The sequence below is a fragment of the Artemia franciscana genome, chromosome 1, assembly GCF_032884065.1.
Source record: "Artemia franciscana chromosome 1, ASM3288406v1, whole genome shotgun sequence".
NCBI lineage: Eukaryota > Metazoa > Arthropoda > Branchiopoda > Anostraca > Artemiidae > Artemia > Artemia franciscana.
In genome coordinates, this window is record NC_088863.1 from 49,250,894 (window position 1) to 49,266,157 (window position 15,264).

Consider the following 15,264-nt stretch of genomic DNA (forward strand, 5'->3'; position numbering starts at 1 on the left):
AGCCCCTTTCACATACGAAGTAATTTATGTTCGTTTTAAGTTTTAAAGTCGCTCCTTACTTTCCGTTAAAAAAACTTGTTTTTTTTTATTTAGTTTCTGAACGTTTTTGAATCAATGCAGGTTTTGATTTTGGCTCTCCGCAGATGAATAATTACAACGAAATTTGCAATTTTTTTTGCTAAATGGCTTTCTCATAGTTTTGATCGAATGATTATGAGAAAGAAAGGAGCAGGGGAGGAGGCCTAGTTGCCCTCCGATTTTGTGGTTACTTAGGGGGTTTACCCCCTCGTCAGTACCTCGCTCTTTACACTAAAGCTTAAATTTTGTCCCAATTTCTTAAGAATGACCCCTGATTCACAAAAGCCGTAGAATAAATAGTTGAAATTACTAAAAATACTTTAGCGTAAAGAGCGAGGTATTAGGAGGAGGTAAGTCCCTCATACGCGCAATAATTTCTGTTAGTTTTAAGTCTTAATTCTGCTCCTTACTTTCAGCTGAAAAAACTTTTTCATATATATTTTTCATTGTCTTTTATTAAATAATGCTAGAAAATCCTGTGCTCCCTTAATCGAAATTTTCTTCCCCCATGATAAATTCCTCCAAGGAGAGTTCCCCCCAAAATATTCCCCTCTTCTCAACCCCCCTCTAACCAAAAAATCCCCCTGAAAATGTCTGTATACTTCCAAATAACCATTACTATATGTAAGCACTGGTCAAAGTTTGTAACTTGTAGCCCCTCCCATGGGGACTGCGGGGGAGTAAGTCGTCCCCAAAGACATAGTTATAAGGTTTTTCGAGTACACTGAATAAACTAGCTATCTCAGAATTTTGATCCGGTGACTTTGGGAAAAATAATTAGCTTGGGAGGGGGCCTAGGTGTCCTCCAATTTTTTTGTTCATTTACAAAGGGCACTAGAACTTTTCATATCCGTTAGAATGAGCCCTCTCGCAAGACCCTAGGACCACTGCGTCGATACGATCACCCCTGGGAAAAAAACAACAAATAAACACGCATCCGTAATCTGCCTTCTGGCAGAAAATTCAAAATTCCACATTTTTGTAGATAGGAGCTTGAAACTTTTACAACAGGGTTCTCTGATACGCTGAATCTGATGGTGTGATTGTCGTTAAGATTCTATGACTTTTAGGGGTTGTTTCTCCCTATTTTCTAAAATAAGGCAAATTTTCTCAGGCTCGTAACTTTTGATGGGAAGACTAAACTTGATGAAACTTATATATTTAGAATCAGCATTAAAATGCGATTCTTTTGATTTAGCTATTGGTATAAAAATTCAATTTTTTAGAGTTTTGGTTACTATTGAGCCGGGTCGCTCCTTAATACAGTTCGTTGCCACGAACTGTTTGATCTATAAATTTAAGTGATATCAGATTGTATTAAATAGGTACAAGGCTTTCAAAAACCTTAATAAAGATGAAGGTAGAAGTATTATAATATATGTGAAAGACTATTTGGAAGTGAACTAAATTAAAGTGGCTTGCAATTTATAACTTGGGGTTGAACAAATATGGTTATAAATTTGCATCCTAGGGGACTATGGCTTTTGGATGTGTTTATTGCAGCCCCAGTTTACCTAGTAGTGATGACTTCCTGATTGCTATTGCAAGATCAATATACCAACTAGTCAACTTTTCAAAGTATATGATAGTAACGGCAGACTTCAATTTACCGGATATGAAGTGGCTGAATGGGGGAGGTTTCCTTGAATCTGAGATAGAATATTTTCAAGATGATTCTCTCCTGAGGTGTTAACATGAGATTTGTCAGGTGATTAACTTCAATACAAGATACCAAGCAAAGCAGGAACCATCCCTCTTAGATTTACATCGATAATTTCAAAGACCACACTACCTTTCCATGACGATAAATAAAAACGGATAAATCCTTTTAATAAACAGTGATTAATTTCACAAAAATACTACATATTTTGGTCACATATGCAGTGTCTGTCATCAGTTGTAATGCTCATATTAGGTATTTTGGTTAAATATGCAGTGACCGTCATCAGTAGTGCTACTACTGATGACAGTCACCACATATGTGACTGAAATATCTATTATTTTTTGTGAAATTTGTCACTGTCTATTAAAAGGAATCATTCCTATTTGAAATTTTGTTTATCCTCCTGGGTTTACTTATAGTGGATGATATAGATGAAGTCTTATCATTGTAAGATTTACCACCGCTTGGGCACAGTGATCACATATGCAACCTTAGCAAACATTGTTTGCTTTCATCTAGAAAAAATCAATTTCTTAGACAAGTGCAATGGCGTCGTTGAGGGGGGGGGGGAGGCAACGGGGGTTTGTTGTCCCCCCAATAATTCGGAAAAAACATAATTTATTAAATAGCTTTAAAACTTTACTCATTTTAAGTATAAAATTTGCTCTTTACTTTGAGCAGATAATTTCTTTTTAAATTAGTCAATTTTTGTTTTTAACATAAGATAAACAAGAAAAATAGAGAGTCATTACACTTCAGAATTTGTTCCACATTAGTATTGTTCCAAATATATTGCCTTTGGAACCTTACCATCAAATAAAAATGTGAGCCTTGTTAATTGCAAAATTGAAAAAAAATGTTCTGTGTTTCTTGTTTCACCACATTTGCTTAAGTCAATTTTCTACCCCTGAAATTTAAGGTGCTTTTAATTCCTAAAATCTATAAGTTCAAGATGATACTCTTTACACCAGATTGTAAAGAGTCAAGTTTGACTCTTTACACCACAATTCTACTTTTTTAAACAATTAAAAGCTTTAGCGTAAAGAGCGAGGGATTGCGGAGGGGACAACCCATTTCATATACGGAATAATTTCTGTTCGTTTTCAGTTTTAATGTCGCTCCTTACTTTCAGCTAAAAAAATTAGTTTTTTTTTATATTTAATTTCTGAACGTTTTTGAATTAATGCATGTTTGGATTTGGCTCTCCGCACACAAATTATTAAAATGAAATTTGTATATTAATTCTTTTTTTTGGCTAAATGGCTTTCTCTTAGTTTTGATCAGACGATTTTGAGAAATAAGGGGTGGAGAATTTTTTTGGAGGCATAGTTGCCCTCCAATTTTTCAGTTACTTAAAAAAGCAACTATAACTTTTAATTTTTAACAAACGTTTTTATTAGTAAAAATATACGTAACTTAAGAATTAACTTACGTAACAAACTTTCATAATCTTATATTTTTATTATGTATACGAGGGGGTTTGTACCCTCGTTAATACCTCGCTCTTTACACTAAATCGTAAGTTTTGTTCCAATTCTATAAGAATGACCCTTGAATCAGAAAGGCCGTAGAATATATAGTTGAAATTACTAAAAATACTTTAGCATAAAGAGCGAGGTATTTATCTCCTCCTAAATACCTCGCTCTTTATGCTAAAGTATTTTTAGAACCCCTCATATGCGTAATAATCTCTGTTCGTTTTAAGTTTCAATGCTACTTCTTCCTTTAATTAAATAAAAAAAAACAAGTTTTTTCAACTGAAAGTAAGGAGTGACATCAAAACTTAAAACGAACAGAAATTACTCCGTATATGAAATGAATTGTCCCCTCCACAATCCCTCGCTCTTTATGCTAAAGCTTTTAATTGTTTTAAAAAGTAGAATTGTGGCAAAGAGTCAAACTTTAGCGTAAAGAGCGAGGGATTGTGGAGGGGACAATTCATTTCACATACGGAGTAATTTCTGTTCGTTTTAAGTTTTAATGTCGCTCCTTACTTTCAGCTAAAAAAAATAGTTTTTTTTTATTTAATTTCTGAACGTTTTTGAATTAATGCATGTTTGGTTTTGGCTCTCCGCGCATAAATTATTAAAATGAAATTTGTATATTAAGTCTTTTTTTGGCTAAATGACTTTCTCTTAGTTTTGATCAGACGATTTTGAGAAATAAGGGGTGGAGAAGGAGGCCTAGTTGCCCTCCAATTTTTCGGTTACTTAAAAAGGCAACTAGAACTTTTAATTTTTAATGAACGTTTTTATTAGTAAAAAATATACGTAGCTTAAGAATTAACTTACGTAGCAAACTTTTATAACCTTACATTTTTATTATGTATACGAGGGGGTTTGTACCCTCGTTAATACCTCGCTCTTTACACTAAATCGTAAGTTTTGTCCCAATTCTTTAAGAATGACCCCTGAATCAGAAAGGCCGTAGAATAAATAGTTGAAATTACTAAAAATACTTTAGCATAAAGAGCAAGGTATTTATCTCCTCCTAAATACCTCGCTCTTTATACTAAAGTATTTTTAAAACCCCTCATATGCGTAATAATCTCTGTTGGTTTTAAGTTTCAATGCTACTTCTTCCTTTCATTTGAAAAAACGTTTTCATGTTTATTTTTCATTGTTTTCTTATAGTAATGCTAGAGAATCCTGCGCCCTTGTCATTGAATTTTTCTTCCCCTATGAAATATTCCTCCAAGGAAAGATCCTCCAACATAGCCCCCCTTCAGCCCCACCCCCAAATAAAATAAAATCCCCCTGAAAACGTCAGTACACTTCCCAATAACCATTACTATATGTAAACACTGGTCAAAGTTTGTAACTTGCAGCCCCTCCCCCAGGGATTGTGGGGGAGTAAGTCATCCCCAAGGACATAGTTATTATGGTTTTCAACTATGTTGAACAAAATGGCTATCTCAAAATTTTGATCCGTTGACTAAGGGAAAAAAATGAGCGTGGGAGGGGGCCTAGATGCCCTCCAATTTTTTTGGTCACTTAAAAAGGGAACTAGAACTTTTCATTTCCGTTAGAATGAGCCCTCTTGCGACATTCTAGGACCACTTGGTCGATACGATGACCCCTGGGAAAAAAAACAAAAAAAACAAAAAAAAAAACAACAAATAAACACGCACCCGTGATTTGTCTTCTGGCAAAAAATACAAAATTCCACATTTTTGTAGGTAGGAGCTTGAAACTTCTACAGTAGGGTTCTCTGATGCGCTGAATCTGATGGTGTTATTTTCGTTAAGATCCTACCACTTTTACGGGGTGTTTCCCCCTATTTTCCTAAATAAGGCAAATTTTCTCAGGCTCGTAACTTTTGATAGGTAAGACTAAACTTGATGAAACTTATATATTTAAAATCAGCATTAAAATGCGATTCTTTTGATGTAGCTATTGATATCAAAGTTCAATTTTTTAGAGTTTTGGTTACTATTGAGCCGGGTCGCTCCTTACTACAGTTTCATGTTTACGAACTGTTTGAAAAAACGTTTTCATGTTTATTTTTCATTGTTTTCTTATAGTAATGCTAGAAAATCCTGCGCCCTTTCCATTGAATTTTTCTTCCCCCATGACAGATTCCTCCAAGGAAAGATCCTACAACATAGCCCCCTCTCCTCAGCCCCACCCCCAAACAAAATTAAATCCCCCTGAAAACGTCTGTACACTTCCCAATAACCATTACTATATGTAAACACTGGTTAAAGTTTGTAACTTGCAGCCCCTCCCCCAGGGATTGTGGGGGATTACGTCATCCCCAAAGACATAGTTATTATGGTTTTCGACTATGCTGAATAAAATGGCTATCTCAAAATTTTGATTCGTTGACTTTGGGAAAAAATGAGCGTGGGAGGGGGCCTAGATGCCCTCCAATTTTTGGTCACTTAAAAAGGGCACTAGAACTTTTCATTTCCGTTAGAATGAGCCCTCTTGCGACATTCTAGGACCGCTTGATCGATACGATGACCCCTGGAAAAAAAAAACAAGAAAAAAAAGAAAAAAAAAAACAAAAAACAAAAAACAAATAAACACGCACCCGTGATTTGTCTTCTGGCAAAAAATACAAAATTCCACATTTTTGTAGATAGGAGCTTGAAACTTCCACAGTTGTGTTCTCTGATACGCTGAATCTGATGGTGTCATTTTCGTTAAAATTCTACGATTTTTAGGGGGTGTTTCCCCCTATTTTCTTAAATAAGGCAAATTTTCTCAGGCTCGTAACTTTTGATGGGTAAGACTAAACTTGATGAAACTTATATATTCAAAATCAGCATTAAAATGCAATTCTTTTGATGTAGCTATTGATATCAAAATTCAATTTTTTAGAGTTTTGATTACTATTGAGCCGGGTCGCTCCTTACTACAGTTCGTTACCACGAACTGTTTGACTATGCTGACTTCTCACTATTTTGGCTTATCTTTTGATAACTCCAAAACAGAATTGACATGAATGTGCTAAGAATTATGACTGAAATTAGTTTCATTTCACACAATGCCAGCACTACTTGTGAGAAATTTATCTCTGCATCAGCATGCTGTATAAAATGTCTGCTGAGAATTGAATTAAAAAAAATTTATATTTTTCTCACAATTTAGAAATTTTGTGTGCACATAAAACGTGGGGTATATACTGCAGCATTAGTTGTAAATCTGGCTGAAAAAAGCCAAACCCAAACAACATTTATCTTTGTACACCCGGAAGCTTGTTTATGCTATACACTGTCATCTGCAGCAGCTCCTTTCTGACATTCTTGTTAAAGCCAAGAACCAACACTTGTATTTATGACTATTTAAAGTGTGTTTATTGTTTGTAATGTTTTTAATTTCACCTAGTAGTGTGTTTGTTAAATAGTTGCTTTTCTTCACTACTGCTTGAATAGCATCTACTTCAATAGCACCCACTCTTGCCCCCTCCCAATAAAAATACTGTAGCTACGCCCCTGGACAAGTGTTTCTGGACCACCTCAAAGTAACTAAAGATTTAACAAGCTCTGACTAGTCCTTCATTGAAAATCCAGATATTCTAAGTTTGTGGAATGAAACGAGAACTTAATTGCTAGAAACATTTCAAAATATAAGACAGCGAAATTTGTGGAAACAACAAGAATACTTCCATTTATCTCCCAAGATGTACAAAAAGCTATCAACAAAAAGAAGAGAACATGGACAATTTACAAAAACTCCTTATTCCCAGATAAACTGCATAATTTCAAACAAGCCGGGAGTCATCTCGGAAATATGAAAAGAAAAGTAACTGCAGAATATGAAGATTTTTTTGTGGCAACAGAGACAAAATATAATTCCAAAAAAATTTGAAAATGGGCATCACAAAAAAACCAGGTAGACACTCAGTGACCCATTTAGCATCCAAGGTTAGTTGATTACTAACCCTAAGAACATAGCAAATTTACTAAGCTATCAGTTTAAGTCAGTATTCACAACCCCAGATGATACAAATCTGCCAGAAGAGCCTAACTACCAAATTGATAGCCCTATGCCAACCCCCAGTCTTGATTCTGGGTTAGTTTATGAACAGTTGAAAAAGCTGAATCAAAATGAGTCAACAGTTGATGATGACATTTCCCCTAAAATTTTGAAAGAAGCATGTTCAGTTTTAGCTGAGCCACTAACTAAGCTGTTCCAAAGTTCACTAGACACTTCAGTAGTACAAGGTGACTGGAGACGGATACATGCTACACCTATTCCCAAAGGGGGTAATAAGGATGTGGCTGAGAACTACAGATCAATTATTATAACATCAGCGTGGGTAAAATATTGGAAAGTCTTGTGAATTCAGGTGTAATTGAGTACCTTGATTATAATGAGCCACTTACCCCAAATCAGTATAGCTTTAGACAAAAAAAAAAAAAACAAAAAAAAAAAAAAAAACAACTGAAAATAACCTTCTAAATTCTTATGAATATGTAATTGAACTTATTGATAAAGCAGGGGATGTAGATGTTAGGCTTCTTGACTTTGCCGTGTCCTTTGACAAAGTGTGTCAGAGAAGACTGACAATAAAGCGGCAGGCTATTTGTATTAATTCAATTGCAACCAACTGGATAATGTCCGCATTGACAAACTTGAAGCAAATGGTCAAGGTTCATGGCGATGGAGGCATGTCTTCTTTTCTAAAATTGCAACAGTCAACAGTGGAGTTCCACAAGTTACTGTGCTTGGGCCAGCATTATATATATATATATATATATATATATATATATATATATATATATATATATATATATATATATATATATATATATAAAATAACAAAAAATGCAGAATAATCCATTTTGGAAAAACCAACTCTGGTCATGTATACAATATAGGTTCAAATAATGCACAAAAATACATATTTTAATCATATGAGACACAAGTGTTCTGAATTTTATATCTTTGTCAATTTGTATGCTTTTAAAGATCTTTGGGCTAAATCCATTTTTTAAACTAAGGAGAAAAACTTTGATATAGGTTAAAATTCTGTTACAGTCTTGAAACTTTGAAAAATAATACCCATATTTTACTCAGCAAACAAGAGACTTGAAAAGGTTCCAATTTCTTTTATCATCTTGAACATGGTGTTTAGATGCTGATCCCTTCCACTTTCTCCACAAGTAATTTTGTCACGTCTAGCTTCTTAGAAAACTTGTGGTCATCAACAGATTAAGAGACTCATACCTTTTAGATTGGGATTGGCGTGGCAGAGAAGCACAGATATCAAGAATAGCAGTTTTAATTAATTTATAAAATATATTAAAATGCTAATTTGGATTCCACTTCAATCAAGACTACTCATTCAATCTAGCTCTCAAAAGCTTAAGATTTTTAGCAGAAAAAAGGAATCAAAGTGAGAATCAGAATTATTAAATCTAGAATTAGAAGAATCAGACAGAAAAAGTGTCAATAAGATAGGAAAGTGGTCTGAAATATTGCTAGCTACCACTGACTTTAAGTGAGGAGGAAGGAAGGAAACTGCTGTCAATGAGAGTTGCTGTTGATTCAGTGACTTGTGGGTATAGACGTCATAGGAAGTATTCCACCATGAAATATTCCACCTAGGAGCGTGATAAATAATCTCAATTACCACCTTTTGGCCCGCTAAAGAGGACTCAATTAACAAAGATTCCAAAATTCTTTATAAACTTTAACATAAATCTTTTTGAACAGAAAAAACTAGTCTGTCTGAAACATATAAAGCAAGACCTCCCTTATTTTTGAATTTCCAATTCATTTGTTCCATCTGAAAACGAGGCAGTTCTAAAAGCAAATCATTAGATTCATCAAGAAAAATTTCACATAGACCAACAGGGAATCATTAAAAAAGATATGAAATTGATCAGAAGATGAGAGCAGATCCTGTGTGTTTAACTGTATCACTAAACTCCTATCAGAATGTTTGAGACTTCTTACCTCATAAATATGTTTACTTTCAATACAAGGAAAATCATTCTGAAGTGGGACTTTTTCTTTATTTCCAACTGAATTATTTAAGCTCAAATCCAAATTATAAGGATTACTTTCAAGAAGCTGGAGCTGGTCATCAGAAGGGATAGCCCTATCAAATTTAGACCTAATTATCATTTCAAAAAGTAATTCCAGTTTTGTCTCCTGGGCCATCTGGTCCGACATTGCAGCAGCAATTGAATAAAAAATAGATTAAAGAAGTACTGGGAAAAGAAATAAATGAAGAACTAAGATGAATAAAGAACTGATGGAAACCAATTTAAATTTAACCTGCTATTTAAACAAGAGCTAAGAGCTCATATGGCTTTTGTGACGAGGCTGGAAGAGCCAAGAGCTCATATGGTATGAGCTCTAACAAAATTCTAGGAATCAATAGATTGATTTAAAAGGAAAATCGGAGATTAATGCCGGTCCAGATTTAAAATTAAACAAAAAAAACAAGTTTTTTTAAATGAAAGTAAGGAGCGACATTAAAACTTAAAACGAACAAAAATTACTCCGTATATGAAAGGGGATTTTCCTCCTCAACGCCCCGCTCTTTACGCTAAAGTTTGACTCTTTCTCTTAACTCTACATTTTAAAACAGTAAAAAACTTTAGCGTAAAGAGCGGGGCGTTGAGGAGGAAAAGCCCCTTTCATATACGGAGTAATTTTTGTTCGTTTTAAGTTTTAATGTCGCTCCTTACTTTCATTTAAAAAAACTTGTTTTTTTTTGTTTAATTTTTGGACGTTTTTTAATTAATGCCTTTTTTTTTTTATCTTGGCTCTCCACGCATAAATAATTAAAACGAAATTTTCATATTATTTTTTCTGGGCTAAATGGCTTTTTCATAGTTTTAATCGGAAGATTTTGAAAAAAAGGAGCGAGAGAGAAGGCCTAGTTGCCCTCCAATTTTTTGATTACTTATAAAGGCAACTATAACATTTAATTTTTTAAGAACTTTTTCATAAGTAAAAATATACGTAACTTACGAATTAACTTACGTAGCGAACTTCTATATTCGTATGTTTTTATTGCGTATATGAGGGGGCTCACCCTTCATCGATACCTCGCTCTTTACACTAAAGCTTAAATTTTGTCCCAATTCCTTAAGAATGACCCCTGAATCACAAAGGCCGTAGAATAAATAGTTGAAATTACTAAAAATACTTTAGCGTAAAGAGCGAGGTATTACGAGGAGGTAAACCCCTCATATGCGTAATAATTTCTGTTCGTTTTAAGTTTTAATGCTGCTCCTCACTTTCAGTAGAAAAAACTTTTCATATTTATTTTTTCATTGTTTTTTTAAAATCATGCTAGAAAATCCTGCGCCCCCTCCATTGAAAGTCTCTTCCCCAATAAAACGTTCCTCCATTGAAAGATCCTCCCACGTAACCCCCCTTCAACTCTCCCCCCAAACCAAAAAAAATCCCCCCGAAAACGTCTGTACACTTCCCAGTAACCATTACTATATGTAAACACAGGTCAAAGTTTGTAACTCGCAGCCCCTCCCACGGCGACTGCGAGGGAGTAAGTGGTACCCAAAGACATAGTTATTAGGTTATTCAACTATGGTGAATAAAATGGCTATCTCAGAATTTTGATCCGGTTACTTTGGGGAAAAAATGAGCGTGGGAGGGGGCCTAGGTGCCCTCCAATTTTTTTGGTCACTTAAAAAGAGCACTAGAACTTCTAATTTCCGTTAGAATGAGCCCTTTTGCGACATTGTAGGACCACTGAGTCGATACAATCACCCCTGGAAAAAACAACAAAACAAAAAAAAAAAAACAACAAAAAAACAAATAAACACGCATCCGTGATTTGTCTTCTGGCAAAAAATGCTAAATTCCACATTTTTGTAAATAGGGGCTTGAAACTTCTACAGTAAGGTTCCCTGATACGTTGAATCTGATGGTGTGATTTTCTTTAAGATCGTATGACTTTTAGGGGGTATTTCCCCCTATTTTCTAAAATGAGGCAAATCTTCTCAGGCTCGTAACTTTTGACGGATAAGACTAATCTTGATGAAACTTATATATTTAAAATCAGCATTAAAATGCGATTCTTTTGATGTAACTATTGGCATAAAAATTCCATTTTTAGAGTTTTGGATACTATTGAGCCGGGTCGCTCCTTACTACAGTTCGTTACCACGAACTGTTTGATAAGAGCTCTGAGTCACGAGGTCCTTCTAAATATAAAAATTCATTAAGATCCGATCATCCACTCGTAAGTTATAAATATGTATCTACGACATTTGCTTATTCTACTCACCAAGTTTCATCCCAGTTCATCCCGGCGTTTTCCAAGATTTCCGGTTTCCCCCCTCCAACTCCCCCCAATGTCAACAGATCTGGTCGGAATTTAAAATAAGAGCTCTGAGACATGAGTAACTTCTAAATATCGAATTTTATTAAGATCTGGTCACGCGTTTTGAATTTAAACAAAGAGGGAATAGTTGTGGGAAAAGTGGAAGTCATGGCCAATTGTAGAAAAAAGCCAAGACAGGTTAAGAATACCTCAATTTTTCCAAATTAACACCCCAAGTTCCACCAAAGAGAACGGATCCGTTCCAATTATGTCAATCATGTATCTATAACTTATGCTTATTCTTCCCATCAAGTTTCATCCCGATCTCTCCACTCTTAACGTTTTTTTAAGATTTCTGTTTCCCCCCTCCAACCCTTATATCCCCGGATCCGATTCGAATTGAAAAAGGAGCACCTGGGACATAAGATTCTTCTATATATCCAGTTTCATTAAGGTCCGATCACCCATTCGTAAGATAAAGATACCTCAATTTTCACGTTTTCCAAGAATTCCGGTTTCCCCATCCGACTCCCCCCAATGTCACCGGATCCGGTCGGAATTTAAAATGAGAGCTTTAAAGCACAAGATCCCTCTAAACATCAAATTTAATTAAGATCTGGTCACCCGTTCGTAAGTTACAAATACGTCATTTTTTCTAATTTTTCCAAATCACTCCCCCCAACTCCACAAAAAGAGAGCGGATCCGGTCTGGTTATGCAAGTTACGTATCTTAGACTTGTTTTTATTCTTCCCACCAAGTTTCATCCTGATCTCTCCGCTTTAAGTGTTTTCCAAGATTTCTGGTCCGAGACCGACCGACAGAATTCGCGATCGCTATATGTTACTTGGTAGATACCAAGTGCCATAAAAACCTTACTTTGCCACTTTTTTTTCAGTTTTTTGAATTGTGTAGACAAATCAATGACCCCAACAAAACTTTCTTTCTAAACAATCTTTTAAGTTTCCATTAAAGCACAGATGACAATCTAGTCTCTTAGAGAATATGAAAAGGATGACAACATTGTATTTATTGTAAAATATTAAATTAAAGTCCACCAGAACCGCATCTAATAGTAGTTTGCTATTTAATTTTTTTTCTGTAAGTTTTGCCATATTATGGTAAGTTTTAAATTGTCTCTTCTTAATGTGTATTTTTTTTCAAATTGAATATTTACATTAGAAGAGGCTAAACTCAACCAACTACTATACTTTTAGCTCTAATTTTCAGGCTTCAAACTGGATGTATAGCAGTAGAAAAAACGCTGTTCAAGCTGAGATTTGGGGATATCCTGTGCTGCCCAACTTTTTAAAAAGTTTCATACACCAGTAACATAATGGGGAACTGCAAGAACTTGAGTTATATAAAAAACGTATTTTTTTATTTATTGATTCCCACCCCGCTAAAGAAACAGTGAATACATAGTGCTTACTTATATAAAGAGCCTGGCCGATCGAAAATTTGAAGAATCAAATTGATTAAATCGTCATATAAAAACGAGAAAATATGGATGTTTGGGGGATTTTATGTTGATAACTGTTTTCGCTTACTATTTGAAGCGGAATTGTTTCATTTTGTCTTTTGGGATCAGTATAAAAGAAGTTACCCTACTGATTGGATTTCCTACCAGTAGTTAAAAAATCTCTGCAGTTGCTATGAATATTCTTTACTCATTTTCTGCTCGATTTTATGTGTAGCATTTTTTTAGACTTTAAAACTATTTTTCTGTAGTCCTAATTCTTGAATATGCTCTAAGTGCAGTTCTATTTGCAGGTCATAAAAGCAGAACACAAGAAACAAATTTCTATACCAAACAAACTCCTCCTCATTCATTAGTTGATTGATGCCTCAATCAAAGAGAGGCGTGCCTTTTAGTGGCAAAAGGAAGAAGGAACAACTACAGGCTAAGAGACAGCAAAAAAATCAACAAAGTAGGCTTCATTTTTTTTTTACAAATTTGTTTTAGCTTGGAAGGTTGTTGAGCTAACTGAATGATGTTCTTACAAATGGATTTTTAGTGCAAAATAAGACATAAGATTTTTTTTTAAACTAAGACATCTGTAGACCTGTCTTTATATAACCTTTAAAATTCAAAGGACAAAAAAATAAGGACATTTTTTTGCACCCCTTGTTAATCGTTTCTTAGGTTTTAGAACAGTACCATATTTTCGTCAGTGTTGTTGCATTGGACCATGAAATAAAGAAGCGAAACTAATTAGTTAAATATGTAAATGCTTTTCATATTCAAAAAATATAAATATTAAGAATCCTTGGGTTGACAAAACAACAGCCTCCTTAAAAAGGAAATTTATGCCTTCTTTTGCTACTTGTCTCCTTATTCCTAACTTATTTTTTGGCTGATTGTAAGCTAGTTTCTGAATTGATTGCAAGTTGTATAACTGCATATGGATTTTTGTTGCGAAGACTGTTCCTGACTTTTCGTTTTTCTGGCACTTGGTATTAACCAAGTGACATATAGCGATCGCAAATTCTGTCGGTCCGTCTGTCGGTCTGTCTGTCTCGATTTTGCTACTTTAGGCACTTCCAGGTAAGCTAGGACGATGAAATTTGGCAGGCGTATCAGGAACCAGACCAGATTAAATTAGAAATTGTCGTTTACCTTATTCGACCATCTGGGGGCGGGCGGGGAGTGAGGGACGATTAAATCGGAAAAATTAGAAAAAGGGAGGTATTTTTAACTTACGAACGGGTAATCGGATCTTAATGAAATTAAATAAAAAAAAGAAGTTTTTTTTTTTTTAACTGAAAGTAAGGAGCGACATTAAAACTTAAAACGAACAGAAATTACTTCGTTCCTCATCAACACCCCGCTCTTTACGCTAAAGTTTGACTCTTTCTCTCAACTCTTCTTTTTAAAACATTAAAACACTTTAGCGTTGATGAGGAAGCAGCCCCTTTCATATACGAAGTAATTTCTGTTTTTTTTTAAGTTTTAATGTCGCTCCTTACTTTCAGTTAAAAAAACTGTTTTTTTTATATTTAATTTCTGAACGTTTTTGAATCAATGCATGTTTTGATTTTGGCTCTCCGCAGAAGAATAATTAAAACGAAATTTGCATATTTTTTTTTTTTTTGGCTAAATGGCTTTCTCATAATTTTGATCGAATGATTTTGAGAAAAAAAGAGCGGGGGAGGAAGCCTAGTTGCCCTCCGATTTTCGGTTAATTAAAAAGGCAACTAGAACTTTTAATTTTTCACGAATCTTTTTATTAGTAAAAGATATACGTAACTTATAAATTAGCTTACGTAAAGAACTTTTGTATTCTCATGTTTTTATTACATATATGAGGGGGTTCGCCCCCCTCGTCAGTACCTTGCTCTTTACACTAAAGCTGAAATTTTGTCCCAATTCATTAAGAATGACCCCTGAATCACAAAAGCCGTAGAATAAATAGTTGAAATTACTAAAAATACTTTAGCGTAAAGAGCGAGGTATTAGGAGGAGGTGAGCCCCTCATATGGGTAATAATTTCTGTTCGTTTTAAGTTTTAATGCTGCTCCTTACTTCCAGCTGAAAAAAACTTTTTCATATTTGTTTTTTCTGCCTTCTGGCAAAAAATACAAAATTCCACATTTTTGTAGATGGGAGCTTGAAACTTCTACAGTATGGTTCTCTGATACGCTGAATCTGATGTAACGGAACTTATAATTTTCGTTAGAATGGGCCCTATCGTGAAATTCTAGGACTAGTCAGTCAATACGATCACCCCTGGGAAAAAAAACTAAAAAAAATCAAATAAACACGCATCCG

The 15,264-nt window shown here is 34.6% G+C and overlaps 1 protein-coding gene across 2 annotated transcripts in view; it reads left to right on the forward strand.

The window, feature by feature from the left end:
- The window catches only part of LOC136030974 (guanine nucleotide-binding protein-like 1), a 106,244-nt gene that overhangs the window by 13,716 nt on the left and 77,264 nt on the right, over nucleotides 1-15,264 (forward strand). For both annotated transcript variants that reach the window (XM_065710137.1, XM_065710129.1), the window contains exon 2: nucleotides 13,266-13,423. In XM_065710137.1, the coding sequence (XP_065566209.1) occupies nucleotides 13,336-13,423 (88 nt within the window). In that variant the 5' untranslated portion in view covers nucleotides 13,266-13,335. The remainder of the gene's footprint in view (nucleotides 1-13,265; nucleotides 13,424-15,264) is intronic.